The 14,883-nt window shown below is 35.9% G+C and overlaps 1 protein-coding gene and 1 pseudogene across 2 annotated transcripts; one reads left to right on the top strand and one right to left on the bottom strand.

Annotated features, from left to right (window-relative positions):
• Positions 1–1,214: 1,214 nt before the first annotated feature.
• On the bottom strand, positions 1,215–3,939 carry LOC147507998 (transmembrane 9 superfamily member 11 pseudogene; annotated as a pseudogene). Its single transcript, XR_015217864.1, has 2 exons — positions 3,720–3,939; positions 1,215–3,476 (listed from the first exon to the last, which is right to left on the bottom strand). The product of XR_015217864.1 is annotated as a transmembrane 9 superfamily member 11 pseudogene (transcript).
• A 3,078-nt stretch (positions 3,940–7,017) lies between these two features.
• LOC147507997 (S15/NS1, RNA-binding protein) lies at positions 7,018–12,911 on the top strand. Its single transcript, XM_086600618.1, has 5 exons — positions 7,018–7,914; positions 9,387–9,469; positions 9,609–9,720; positions 11,888–11,940; positions 12,253–12,911. Exons 1-5 carry the CDS (start codon positions 7,155–7,157, stop codon positions 12,394–12,396), a joined length of 1,152 nt encoding a protein of 383 aa, XP_086456744.1. The 5' UTR covers positions 7,018–7,154; the 3' UTR covers positions 12,397–12,911.
• Positions 12,912–14,883: the final 1,972 nt, after the last annotated feature.

Genomic DNA, 14,883 nt, shown 5'->3' with positions numbered 1-14,883 from the left:
TGCCTACCTATGCAATCTCTAACACAATACCTCAGTTGATGGTATCGTGTGAACTTATCTTAGCAGCTTAGGTTGCAATGAAGTACCCATATAAACGCCCCCGGTTCTTAATGTACAGGATATATGTAGGGTGAACTAGTGTTACCCCCTACTAGATGAGCCAATTAGGATTTCCCCCCACTAGATGGGAAATTAGAGTCTCCCCCCTAAATACACACAAAAAAATTGGTCAACCCAATTTGACTTTTTTTTTGTGTGTATTTAGGGGAGAGACCCTAATTTCCTATCTAGTGGGGGAAAATCCTAATTGGCTCATCTAGGGGGTAATATTGGTTAACCCATATATGTATAAACTTTGGGGCCAACAATATCAAACCTCTGCATTGTAGATATTTGTTCCATATATAGAACTCATAAGATTTCTGGTTCCAGGTAATGCATTGAAGATAGAGTGTACTTAAGTCTCCCAGTTCCAAAAGAGAAGATGAAACAACAAATCACAGTTTGTTTTGAACGTGGCGGTTTTTGAATTTGGTTCTTTCTTGAGAGAGAGAGAGACTAATGCATTTGGGTGGCAAGAGGAGGTCAATGAACTCAAAATTTGGTCGATTGGAAAAGGAAAAACTGAAAACTGATTCAAGTATGACATCAGCGTTTGACATGGAACTAGTTCCCGAGTATTTGGGGAAGTACTGAACATTCCAATTACATAGCATCTATAGATTTGGTCGGCATAGTAAACTCAAGCACAGTACTGCTACTTACTCTGCAAACCTACACATACTCGATCATCTTCATTAAGATCTAAAATTATCCGAACATTTTAATAATAAGAAGCATATAACAAGTACAGTGAATAGCTTAGCAAGATCATTGTAGGATTTCTGATTCGGCACAGGAAGAAGTACGTGGAAGTATGCAGACACACCAGAGAGCAGAATGTATGTGCTATGTACTGTTCGACGTCAGCTTAAGGATATGTTATTAAATTAATACTGTCAGGAAAGATATACAACAAGAAAAAAAAATATCTATGATCACAAAACTCAGGAGTCAAGTCATATCATTCAAGTTGACAACAGCTTAGCATTGGATTTAGATGTCAACCAGAACATTAGGGATGTCTACGACTGAAATCATTATGAGCAGACAGTGAGCATGGCCTCCAAAACAGCCATGTATGATTGCATAAAAGAAGAGTGGAGTAAAGTCAGTAAACAAAGCAAACATTTAACAAACTTCATATACATGACATTCAAAATTAAGTTCCATAAAATTTCTCCCTCTCCATAGCCAAATTCATAAGACTACAATAACTAACTGCGACTTACAAAATGAAATTATAACGTAGAAAAGAATCAAGAAAAATTGGATGAGACTGTTACCACCTTTAGCAACTTCCACAACATTAATGATCAAATCCAGGAGACCTGTCAGATTGTTGATCATTATCTTTAATGGATCCGAAAGTTTAGTCCAGCTTCACTGAAGAGAACAGATAATGCACAAACCAAAATGAAGAAAGGAACCCAACTGTTCCTGTGGCAAGCATGATGGCTAGTACCATGAAGAGGGAGTATCCAAGGTAGAGTGTTGCAGATACAGGACCACTCAAACTCTTCAGATCAAATACAAGATAGTTTACCGAGTACAAAAAGATGTAGATGGCAACTGACCCAGAGGCAAAGAAGGATTTCCACCACCATCTCCAGTCCTCGACACACAAGTGCATGTAAGTGAGGACAAGAGATACTTCAGCACAGACAACTACTAAAAGGATCAAAACAATGAACGTAAACCCAAAGACATAGTAAACACGACCCATCCAAATGCTAGACATTATAAAAAAGAGCTCAATGAAGAGGGTGCCAAATGGAAGAGTCCCAGCTCCAAGAACCAACAGCCATGATGGGTATTTTTGTGCTGGGACCTCACGAGGTATTTGGTTAGTTCGAACTGGGTACTCAATATGGGGCGCCTTGGCGCCAAGGTATCCACCTATGAGGGTAAGGGGCACGGAGATACAGAACCATAGCAAGAGCAGAACAACAAACAGAGAGAAAGGAATTGCACCTGTACTGTGGCTACCCCACAGAAGGAAGTTTAAAACAGTTAATATCAGGAAACCTATACCAGGGAAGAAGCAGGCAGCTCGCCAAGAGACTGAAACCCATCCAGTGATTACACCACCGCAAATAGTCTTCCACATACGTACAGCGACATAACCAGCTGCAATTCCAAGTACCATGTAGAAGAAAAGCATACCAGTGATGAGTGTTCCACGTGATGCTGGGGACATGAATCCGAGGGCAGCAAACAAGATAGTCACTACAGCCATCCCAAGTATCTGAACTCCATCCCCAACCATTACACATAGGAGTGAAGCATTGGTTGGAGCTCTGAACACATCCGCGACAACAAGCTTCCATCCTGATAGCTCCTCATTCATCTGTGCCTGAGCCTCCTTGTCGAGTTCCTCATATCGAGTGAGGTCTCTCCTCACAGTCCTCAAAAAGATCACAAAAACAATACCAGCCAGGAAAGTGATCACCATTAGAGAATTTAAAATTGAAAACCAGTGGACCTTTGATCCCTCCATTTTCAAATATGCATCCCACCTTGATGGCCACTTGATATCACTTTCCTCAAACAAGACCTCATAGGTGAACACAATAGGCTGGCCTTCCTTGACTGCCATACCCACACTAGTCGGATCACAATTAATACCTGCTGGGTACTTTTCATACATTTTCATGTTCTTCACTGAATTCGGATCATGCCGAACACTGCAAGGCACCACCTCAAATCCAACAACCATGTAACCAGCTACATCAGAATCACCTTTCCGCACAGCAGGAATCACCTCAGCAGCATCCCCAGTACCCATCACTCGAGCCACATTTGGCTCCTCATACTTATGAACCAAAACCTTAAACTTCAAATGATTAAACACGAAGTACGAATCCTGAACCTTGATCCCAACCGGATACCCAGTCCACCTAAGAATGTACCCTTCCTTCTTCGTATACCGAATAGCTGGTAAGTTATCAAGAAGCAAATTAACCTGATACATCTCATCAATCCTTTCCTTCAAAATCTTGAAATCATTGGCATTCAAAGGATCAGACCGACACACAAAAAGATCGGTCTCATTCGTGTACATTTTGAACCTATACGGTGAATTCTCAATCCTATCACCCATCAAAAGCTCACCAAGATTCTCAGCACTATCCTTAATTCCCTCCAATGGTTTACAGAAAGGAAGACTATAATAACTATAAGGTATTTCTGTATCAATGGAAGTAAGTGAATTCACTTTCACAGACAACTGATCACCCACTTCATGTTTATGAGGATAACTTCCAGGTAAATAAAACCCATCTCCAGATTGAAGAATCAGACAACTAATCAATACCCAAATCTTAAATTGATCTAAAGATCTCATTTTGAACTCAATTTTCAATTAATCTTCGGATCTGCAACAAGCCCAAATCTTAAAATGAGCTAAAAACACAAGATCTATCAATTTTTCAATATTTCCCCACACAATTCAGCTAATACAATCAAATTCACGATTGGGTATTGAGTTTTTGGTACAATTGAACAAATTTAAGATTCAAATAACATCAATTACAGTAAAATAAATTGCATAGAGTCATACACTATAAATTTCAATATAACAAAGAAAGGGAATGAATAAATTGGTAATTGAAACTGACCTGTTTAAACAAGTGGAGAAACGAGAGGAGATCTTTTCATAACAATGGAAAAATGAGTGGAACGCTCGTTTTATTACTTCGGCTGAGCTTAAATGAGTCGGTAAAGAGTGTGTGAATGTGTAATAGATGAAACTACTAACGTACCCTCTGTGCTGTTTATTATAGCTTTTTAAGTCCTTGCATGGGAGTAGTTTTGTAACTTGAGTCCATGTTTTTTGACAAGAACAAGAAAGAGGGGATTTGACCATCTTATAATTAAAGATCTCTACCTAAGAGTCCGTGCACCACATAAATTTGATTTGGCAGCCTCTACTCTAAGCCCAACAGCGAAGTCCAAAGCAAGCCCAATACACCCCACCTAAATCTCGGATAACCGGAAACAACTTTTTTAACCGGTATCATCTCTCTCGCGCACTCACCAGAAAAATCAAAAATTGTACATTTTCTTACCGTTTTAATTCGAGTTTAGGCAACCACCATTGTCGTTAATAAAGTGAACCATTGTTAAGAAACACAGCACTCGCCTGTTCTCATCTAATTTGAGTTTGGGCAACACTCGTTTTCTTTCTTGTGCTCTCATCAAATACCAAATATTATTATAGGTTTGTTTTCTATCAATTCTATTCGTTTTAATTCATTTGATTCAATTTTATTTAGAATGTGAAAACCCAAGATTGCATTGAATGTTGAAATAAGTTAGAAATATAGTTAAGTGTTTGTAGTGATTGTAGTGTTTGAGTGTTTGTGTTATTCAACTATCCATTTTAGAGTGTTTGTATTTTGTGGCACTTGTAATGTCGAAATAATTGTAATTTAACTCAAAATGTATAAAGCATTGTATAATTTAGCTGGAAATGTAGAAAATATATATGGAAGCTTAATTTGAGTAGTAATGCAATGTCCTGGTTTAATACCAGAGTTTGTTGGTTAGTTTTAGTTCAATTCCACTATCTATTGGAAATTGTTTGAATTTAATGGTGTTTGATTTTTCTTTTAATAATCTTAGTAGAAGTTGTTTCGTTATAGCAATGGGTTCCATTCCATTACCAATTATGACATTTGTTCGATTAGTTTTGTTGGTTAGTTTTAGTTCAATTCCATTAATTACCAATTATAGCATTTGTTTTGTTGCGAAGTAATCCTTGTTGAAATTTTTGGAAGTTTGGAGGTTTTGGAACTGTAATAGTAGTTAATACTTGTTTTATTTTTCTTTGTAGTAATGGGTCATTGATCAAAGAATGTCAAAAATGTAGCTAAATCTACATTCAAGGGTGTACACAAGTTGTTTGGTGGTGGCAGTTCATTTTCGGATCGCGGTGACGCGCTTGAGCCTGAGAAGAAGATAGATAGGGGCTCGAAAACAACGGCTTCAATCCGTATTATGTAGCATACAATTTTCTGGATGATACATACTATATAGCATCCTGTTGAGCCCCATTATCACTTGGTTCTCACCATTTTTACTGGAAGTTTTTGTCTGCCAAAGTAAGAATGATACATACTATGTAAAATATCATTTTCTGGATGATACATACTATATAACATCCTGTTGAGCCTCATTATCACTTGGTTCTCACCATTCTTACTGGAAATTTTGGTCTGCCAAAGTAAGAATGATACATACTTTGGCACGTGGTTAAACACGTGAGGTCCCCGTTATACAAATTTGACGAATTGGGATGGAAAATAGACGAAAGTATTAAATTGAACCAAATTAAGAGTTTGTGGTACTAATAGACGAGAAACAAAATAGATGTACCATTTAGGAAAAAAAAAAATGAAAGTACATGGTACTAAATAGTCATAAACTCTATCAAATATAAAACGACCCAAAAGTCTTTTCCAAAGCCTTCTCATTGCCTTTGAGCACCTCACACATAATACACAACATATAAACGGTCGCAGGACAGTTGGGCAAGGCTTCAACAAAGTCCATAAACATTTGTTCCTCCACAACAATGATGATTTTACCGCTGTATTGGTTGACCAGCGTATCCGAAAGTTCAGTGACCATGACCTTCTTCGTTAGCTCATTAAACACCGCCAAGAAAAAGAAAAAAAACTCTATCTAATAATAAAAATAAAACCATGGCCAATCACAATACATGATGTAATCTCAAACTCTTGGACAAAAAGCCCACACTCACACTCACATAATCTAATTTAGTTTTGGGATAAAATCTCCAAAGATAGGAATTCAAATCTCTTTATTAGTTGGGTTCTCTCCTATTACTCAAGATTTTGATTAGAAATTTAGAATTGATAAGAGTATTTTATGTTGGTTGATTTAAGTATAGTGTAGCATATTCTATAATTTAAAAATAAATTTAAGGATTTTGAAACTCGTTTTTAATACAACTATACCTCCAACAAACGACACAAATGCACATACAACACCAATTATGGTTGTTTGTTCAATTATGCTTTTATGCTTAAACTTGCTAAAAAAACTCGTATTGGAACAATTTGACATATTAAATATGATTTCCAAGCTAAAAGTGTCAAATTAATGATATGAGACACCTTACTAGCATGTTATATTTGGTTGTCGCCATTAGACTTGATATGTGCACTCGGATTAATGATAATGGGTTTGGATGCACAATCGCTATAGTGTTCTAAAAATTGGTCTAGGCGGTCTCTAGGTGCTAGGCGGTGCCCAATTGATTCGCTTAGGCCCAAATTTGTTAAAAACTCGGTGGACCGATTAGGTGGGCTAGACGGACTAATCGGCCTCTAGGCAGTCGAGTCAAGTTTTTTTTTTTTTTTTTTTTTTTTTTTTTTTTTTTTTTTTAATAATTAAATATTGAAAATTAATGACCCGTGTAGGCTTAAGATTTGAATGAGTTTAAAAAGCATAATGTAAATTATATGCCACTATAAGAAATAATATGTTTTTATATGAAGTCAATATTCTTAAACTATTATACTTTTTTGTAATAAGTATATTTGTTTGTATTTATTTTTTGAGTTATGGTAAATGATTTGTTTCATTTCTTATAGTATAGGGTATCGTGTATTACTATATATATTAATAAAATATATTAGGAAAAAAAACCGCCTAGCACCTAGACCATTTCTTATAGTGCCTAGACGGCCTAGGCGCTAGTAACTACCACTTAGCGTTTTTTAGAACACGGCGCGTAGCAGACATCACATTTGGCATCCTGAGAGATCGGTCATCCAAATTGAAATTCTGACCTATTCCCCTAATTTTTCAAGATCTGGCCCATTATCTAAGCCCATTTAAAGTATGTATCCAACCAACCAATACCGTTACGTATCCAGCTCCTCTATCTTCATCTACCGTTAAACATCGATGCAACCTTAAATCCTAAACCCGGTGACACACAAACATCTCTCACTCTTCTTCTTCTTTACTTCTCACTAGGGTTTGAAAAACACAAAAAACAAACCTTGTCTCATTTCGCAGCAATGTTAACTCTCCAAAAACTAACAAAGCCCAAAAAAATTCCAATTGTCACACACTTGTTTTCTTCCTCATCCTCAAATGACGAAAACAACCTTACTCCTCCCTCCCCACCTCCGTTATCATCTTATTTTAATAACACTAAATCTAGTCTTCAAAATCGAAAACCTCCCATTTCAACAGAAACAAATTCAATGGAACGAATTCGTCAAAACTTGTCCCAATTCCAAAGTAAAACTGCCCCGCCTTCAAACACGGTGTCGTTGCTCGGGCTTTATAAGAAGAATGTGAGTGAAAAAGGTGGTGAAGAAATGAAGAAAACATCGTTTGGTTCGATACTAGAAAATTTACAACTGTTGAAACGTGGGAATCAGAATTTGAAAGAGAGAGATAGTGGGAAGACAGAGGATCCTTATTCGCTTAAACAGTTTCAAGATACTTTGAAAATGAAACCTGGTGGTGGTACTAGTGTTCCCCCATCGTCTATGTTTAGAAAGGAGGAGACTATGAAGACGAGGAGTGTGGAGTATGGGAGAAGTTATAATTATACTGAGTTGGGAGAGAAGTTGAAACAACTTAGGCCCACTGATGTCAACGGTAAGAATTGCTTCTCTTTCGAGGAGTTAAATGAGAGGCTTAAGAAGTTGAGGGAGAATGAGGTGAAAGAAATGGATGCCAGAATTGGGGGTGTTGTGGCTAAGGATTTGAGGGAGTGTTTACAGACTTTGAAGCAGACAACTGAGGAGAAGGATAAGAAATCGATTGGTAAGTTTTTTGTTTTTCTTGGGGATATAACATTGTGGAAGTTTGAATCTATGCATTTAAAGGTCAACTTTAAAATGTTGTTAAAGTTTTGTAGAAGCTGTGTATTGAGCATCCACCCTCAACTAATCACTTAGTAATAGATATTGCTCTTTCACACCCCAAATTGTATCCCGTATTTGAAATTCACCAGTGACTATGAAGAACATTGAGTATAGGAAGTATAATATAATAGAAAAGACAAACATGTGATATAACTTTAGGATATGGGATGTTGTTTATTAATTGTAATGGAGTTTAGTGTTAGTGATCAATGGTCAGCAGATCACCTACCAAATGCTATTGTGTGGAAGCTGAAAATAGGTGTAGTATGGGAAGTCAAAGAGTTTAGGGGTTTAAATTATACTAGGCATGTGCTATTTCACTGTTTAGGGATTTAATTTTCGGAAAATAGAAGTGCAATTGGAATGAGCTTGTGAGACGAGTGAGAATTGTTATTTGGGGATTTTGAGGAGCTTGAGGGAGATCGAGTAGCCTTGCTACTTGATCCCTGGAACCGTGTAATCTCTGTAATTCTTATTTTATATTGATATTACTAACACAGAGTGACGTGCCCGATTAAAAACAAAATGGTGTTAGTGATTACTGGTCTGTAGATTCTTATTCATATCAATTTTTTAGGGGCTTGAGCTCTGAGACTTGACTCGACCTGATGCACTCCACTATGAAGTTACTAGGTGAATAGATTTCCATTCTTGATAATTATACTAGGTGAATAGATTCCCATAGGTATAGAACTAGTTGATTCTCTGACATTTGTGGTAAGCTATGAATGATTTGGTTTTCTTTTGATTGACCATGTTGGGTTGAGGGTGTCTATACTTTGTTTAACCTATCTTGCATTCTTAAGGTTTATATTATGTACTCATTACCTTTTGCTAGGAGCCTGCGACACCCACTCTTTTATATAGATTCTCTTTTGACCTCATATACTTACCTATTCCAAGTTTAGTTTGTAAGCCTTTCCAATGTTTTTGAAAATGTTATGATTACCGAAAGAATAAGCTCTACCTTTTGGAATTCAAGTTGAAGTTACTAAGAGCGAATGCCTTTTAAGAAATGATGATTGCATAGGGGTAGTTAGTCCCTACATTCTACTGAGCTGTGAGTGCTTTTGCCGTATTTGCTTTTGTTTCCACATGAATATGTGAGTTATCCCACAATGAAAAAGGAAAATGGTTCATCATGCAACTGTTCTATTGTTTTCTGACACTGTAATCTCGTTTTATTAAGAGAAATGCTTTAAATCATGCCAGTGTAACTGACCAAAAACGCTTTGTGTTGATATTATGTTCTAATTAACTTTCTCTTTACTGAATAAAGAAGGTAGGCATAACATGAAACTATTTATCTACTTGCTTGTTGGTGTCAATCTACATTATTTTATACTTGACAACTACTTTTTGTGTTGACAGTGCAAAGGATTGAGATTGTGGGCAGTATAGGAGGAACTCCAAACTATATGCTGCAACCTCCTAAGGAGCAGTTAGTTGAAAAGGCAAGTGAATGTTAACATATTTCTATCACTACTGGTGAGGTTATTGTGGCGCCTTCTTTTGTGGACTCATTTTGACACGTAGTACGGATATTAGTTCAGTACTGTGTGATTTCTGACTTTTGAATTATACTTCCTGCAGTATTTCCATCCAGATAATATGTCTTCTGCAGAGAAGCTGAAGTTAGAGTTAAAAAAAGTTAGAGATGAGTTTAAAATGTCAGAGTCCGACTGTGGATCTTCACGCGTTCAAGGTATAAATATTTGTGTTTCTCATTGAACTGATTTATGTGCTTAGAACTAGAATATCAGTGACTCATGATTCTTCACCTTCCATGCCATCTATGTTGTTACTTATGTTACTGAAAAGGTCCTATTATTCCATTGAGTAAATGAGTAATATCATATCGCATTGTGTGTGTGTGGAGGGGTCCTGAGATTTTGACTTACTAATGGATTTATGTTCAACAAGACATCTAGAAATATCGGGATGGGGTGCATTTTTCTGGACATCAGATTTTCACAATAGGTAATCTCAAGAAGAAGAAAAAACCTGTTCTGACATAATTAGCGCTTTTGAAATTTGGTCTTCAATTTTTAGATTAATGAGATAAACTAATTTTAAGGGAGGAAGGAATTGGAGATCTTTTGGTTGCATTGTGCCGGGATAGTTTATATAGTTAGGCCATAATTCACACAAAACACAACCTGAATGTACCATTATTGTATGTCAAGTAAACACGAGTGAATGTATGAGTCAAGTTCTCAGGAGTCCTGTATCCTGATTCCTGACCTGAGCTCAACTTTATGTCTGGAATGTTTCATTGAATAGAGCTGATCTTGAAATTTTTATTATATATATGATCTATATTGTACGAAGAACATTTCCATCAAAAATCAGTTTCTAATTCATTGTTTTTAATGGTGGAGTGTCTATGGAGTTCGTTTAAGTGGAGTTCATATAACAGGCAGGTATATATATGAACTCCACTTAAACGAACTCCATAGACACTCCACCATTAAAAACAATGAATTAGAAACTGATTTTTGATGGAGATGTTCTTCGTACGATATAGATCATCCTTAGAAAAAAATCAACACTTTTGAAGATGTCTAGATGTATCAAAATTTGTTTACACTGTTATAAAATTATCCAACGGTCCAGATTTTTCAAATTTCAAAACAACTTTTGACAAGGTTAAACATTTTTGTTTGGGCTGATTTTTTGTAGGAAGATTCTCCATTATGAGAAGACTATCTTCATCAAACATCAGCCCTCAATTTCACTTTTGGTGGTGGAGTTCATTTGGAGTTCATATAACGGGCTCGATATATATATATATATATATATATATATATATCTAAAAAGTAGCTACTTAAGCTAACTTAAAATAAATACGTAGGTAAAAATTCACCTAGAAAATGAATTCAACTCCAATGTTTTGTAGATATGATATACTCACTATAAAGATCATCTCTATAAAATTTCAACTCATTTGGAAACTTCTAACATTGACAAAAAATTATTGCAAAAACTCGACATTTATGAACCATTAGATTTATTTTTAAAGATTACAACAATTTTTATCTATGTTAGAGGTTTCCAAATTAGCTGAAATTTTGTGGAGATGATTTTTATGGTGAATGCTTTATAACCACAAAAAAATTAGGTTTGAATGCATTTTATAGTTGAAATTTTACCTACGTACTTATTTTAAGTTAACTTAAGTAGCTATTTTTTAGAGAAGGACTATATAATCCATGAAGAGTAGATTATATCTACGAAAAATTATACACTAATTCATTGTTGAAATACACTTTTTGATAGGATGTACAATAAGGATGTCACAGTTAGGATGTCACCCTAGCCAAACCATATATATATATATATATATATATATATATATATATATATATATATATATATAAGCACTTATAAAACTGCTGCGTGGACGGTGTATGGATGGAATTTGGCTAGTAAATATTTGGGTAGTAAATGGTTTCGTACTTGCAACCTCCATTAACTTGATGTCCATTTGCACTCTTGGATATTTTTTTCACATAAGTTACCACTGTTGCTGTTGCTGTTCTTTGGATTCACACTATCTGAGTGAGGCTATGGATAGGAATAGCAGTAGAAGCAGGAATGCTGAATCTTATGAGGGAGAAAATAGGAGATTTAGAGAGGAATGTAGTGGGTGAGATCATTTTGTGAGGTGTTACAATAATAGAAGCGAAGTGGAGGAAGAGGTTGGCTTGGACTTTGATAATGGAACTTCTCTATGCTATTATGCTGTAATCATTGTATTCTGCTCCTTGAGAAAGGGCATGAAAGGTCAAAGCATGTTTTAATTCTGGTTGCTATTATTTGAAATTACTTAAATTTTGTTCAGTACTCAAATTTATCTCTTTGTTTTGCAGTGGCACAATTAACTACAAAAATCAAGCATCTCTCATCTGTTTTACATAAAAAGGTTTGACTAATCTATTTCAATTCGATACTTTAATTTGGTAGTTCCGTTTTTGTTAACAAAACCTCTTTCTCGGGCTCTGATAGTTTTACTCTGGTAATGAATATACTCTGTATTTCCATCTTTTAAACAAGCAAACATGGAAATATGGAATAAATTAGACTGTAAGTAATTTTTCCAAAGTTTGATGCAAAGAGCTAAAAACTTTCTTAGCACCTCTTATTCTTGTTTTCCATGAAATGCCTGATCCTGTGAACCATAAACACAACATCTGTTATGGTGAAGTGGTTACAAAGTATTCATTACTTGATGCAGGATAAGCATTCTCGAAAGGGTCTTCAAGAAATGGTTCAAAGGAGAAAGAAGCTTCTTAGATATCTCCGAAGAACTGATTGGGAATCCTTCTGCTTTTGTCTTGATAAGCTTGGGCTCAGGGACAATCCTGATTACAAGAATTAGGCATATGCATTTTTTTGTAGAGCTCCTGTCTTCTATTTGTACTTCTTTGTATCTTCTGCAGACTGATGTTCTATTCCATGGCACTGATGGAGCTATCAGAAGGTTACCTAAGTACTTTCTTGAAGGAAGAAATACTAACGCAGAGTCGTCAATTGTATGTGTGTACTTTCTTCTGTCGCTTTTTAGGCTCTTTGTTTAGGTCTTTTGAATATCATCAGTACCAAAGTGAAGGAGAAGACAAACACAGGTGAGTGGATTGTTGATGTGAACCGTCTACTGGAAGGAGTTAATTGAACTTTTTGGAGGATTAAGCACACTATATCCGAACACAGTACAAGTACTCTTTAGACTTTCATTATGGTAGTATAAAAGTCTGAGTACCTGCTGTTGCCTGTTGGGGCTTTTTTGCTTGAGATATTATCTGGCTAGAAAATTGAATTTGCTCATTTGTGAGCTCTTCTTTTTGTATGGATTAATATGCTATTGAAATAAATCTCTTAAACATGTTTCCGTAATGTCTATTAGACAATCTCTTTACATGAATTTCTTTTAAATCAACTCAGTGTATCATCATGATCAAGCTTGTGCAACACAGTTGCTCTTGGTGATAAAATGCTTGGTGTTCCTGTATCAAAAGTTTTTCTTACGGCATCATTTTATCAAAATATTTTTGTAGTTCTGTAAATGTATTGTTTTACGTTTTCCACTTAATAAAATGTAGTGGTTCCAAGCATAGTACAAAATATCTCGATATATCGCGATATTTATCCAGATTCTAGAGAAAGATATATAAATATCACAATATGTTCAGAGATATATACGACTATAAATATCGGTGATATTTTAACGATATTTGTGATATTTGGGGATATTTTGCAATATTTTGTGATATTTTGTATATATAACAATTTTATTTAATATTTATCATTATATTTTAAATAAATATAAATAATGTATCATGATATATTAAGAAATATCTACAATATCTACGACATTTGTCGATATTTTGGATATATCCACGATATTTGCATGTGAAACAATATCAAATATCCCCAAAGAAAGTGATATATCCACGATACATATTTAGAAATTGAATATCGATAAATACCCATATCCTGATATTTTGTACTATGGTTCCAAGTCTTTGAGTGAATCAAGTACTAGAGTAAGCACACTGATTCACTATTACAAGTCTTAAATAGCCCTAATCTATTAATGTAACGTCTGGAGAGAACCGGTAGAAGATTTGAGGAACTAACTGCGCTACGGTACGGTTATCCAAGGAAACATAGCCAAGTTACATTGTATTTGGTTGTTCTGTTGGATGAGATTTGAGAGGACCCCCCTCTTTTGTGCAGCAGCAACAATATGTAACCAATCTTGATTGATTTTAATATACTTTTAATCAATTAACAAAAATTAATGTAATGCATTATCTGTGAGACAATTTTCTTCTGCATTCATAGCCTCATAGTTGTCTGTGTTTTTCTGAAGTGCTGAACAGTGGGAAATCTAACAAAAAAAATGCTTGTAACTAGTAAGGAATGTGTAGTAGGCTAGTAGCCATATTCAGGAATGCATCACATAAGTACTGGCCCAAGAGATAAGGCCCATACCATAGTATGTATTGGGCCCAGAGAATAGGCCCAGGACCATACTATGTCCCATGAGTAATACCTAAGAGAGAGAGAGGGGGGAAGAGGAAGGAAAAAGAAGAAGGGGCTAACAAGAGAGGCATAAAGGGGTGAGGAGAGAGGTGAACAAATGGCTTGATTGATCCCGAAATGGATAACGTGAGGCAAACCTAATTGGGTGCGGCCGATCCAAAATAGAGAGGAATTTGAGTAAATTGAGAGAGTCGCGAGATTCGGGCAGATAATAGGGTGCAACAAATGAAAGTCGCCTGTGGGGACGCAGGGATAAACATTCTCTCCCAACTCACTCTGCTGCTGTAAATGAATTAATGAACACACATTTGGGGAGAGTTGGAAGACTGGGAGGTGCTCTAAAGCCCAGAAACTAGTTTAGTTATTTTGGGGGTTTCTGAAAGCTTAATAATAAGGTCGGGACTACTTCATTGTGGATTCGAATTCTCCACCCATGGTGTCGGAATGAGGCGCTGAGGAGGTGGTTTCACCTAAAGTTATCGACTTTGAAGAGAAACAAGACTTGAGTTGTGAAAATAATCTGCCTAAGGATTCTGGGTTGCTTTCTAAACAGTTAAAGGGAATAATAATGAGTTGGATTGCGAAAATGGTATGAAAGATGATGTGGGTATTATTGAAGCAAATGTTGAGCGCCCGGTTTGTACCCTACAATGGTTTCAAGGTCTTGTTGGATCTTGCCTCCGGTGATGCTCGAATTTCGGTCGAGTTGGGAAGAGACTACCTAGAGTGATGATGTATTTGGAATTATCGTTGCACTTGAGATGAGAACCGCAATAGTGTCAACTCGATATTCCTTCTTCAATATCTCGTGAGCATATGA

This window comes from Coptis chinensis, chromosome 3 (genome assembly GCF_015680905.1).
Source record: "Coptis chinensis isolate HL-2020 chromosome 3, ASM1568090v1, whole genome shotgun sequence".
Lineage (NCBI taxonomy): Eukaryota > Viridiplantae > Streptophyta > Magnoliopsida > Ranunculales > Ranunculaceae > Coptis > Coptis chinensis.
This window is presented reverse-complemented; position numbering and strand designations above follow the sequence as displayed.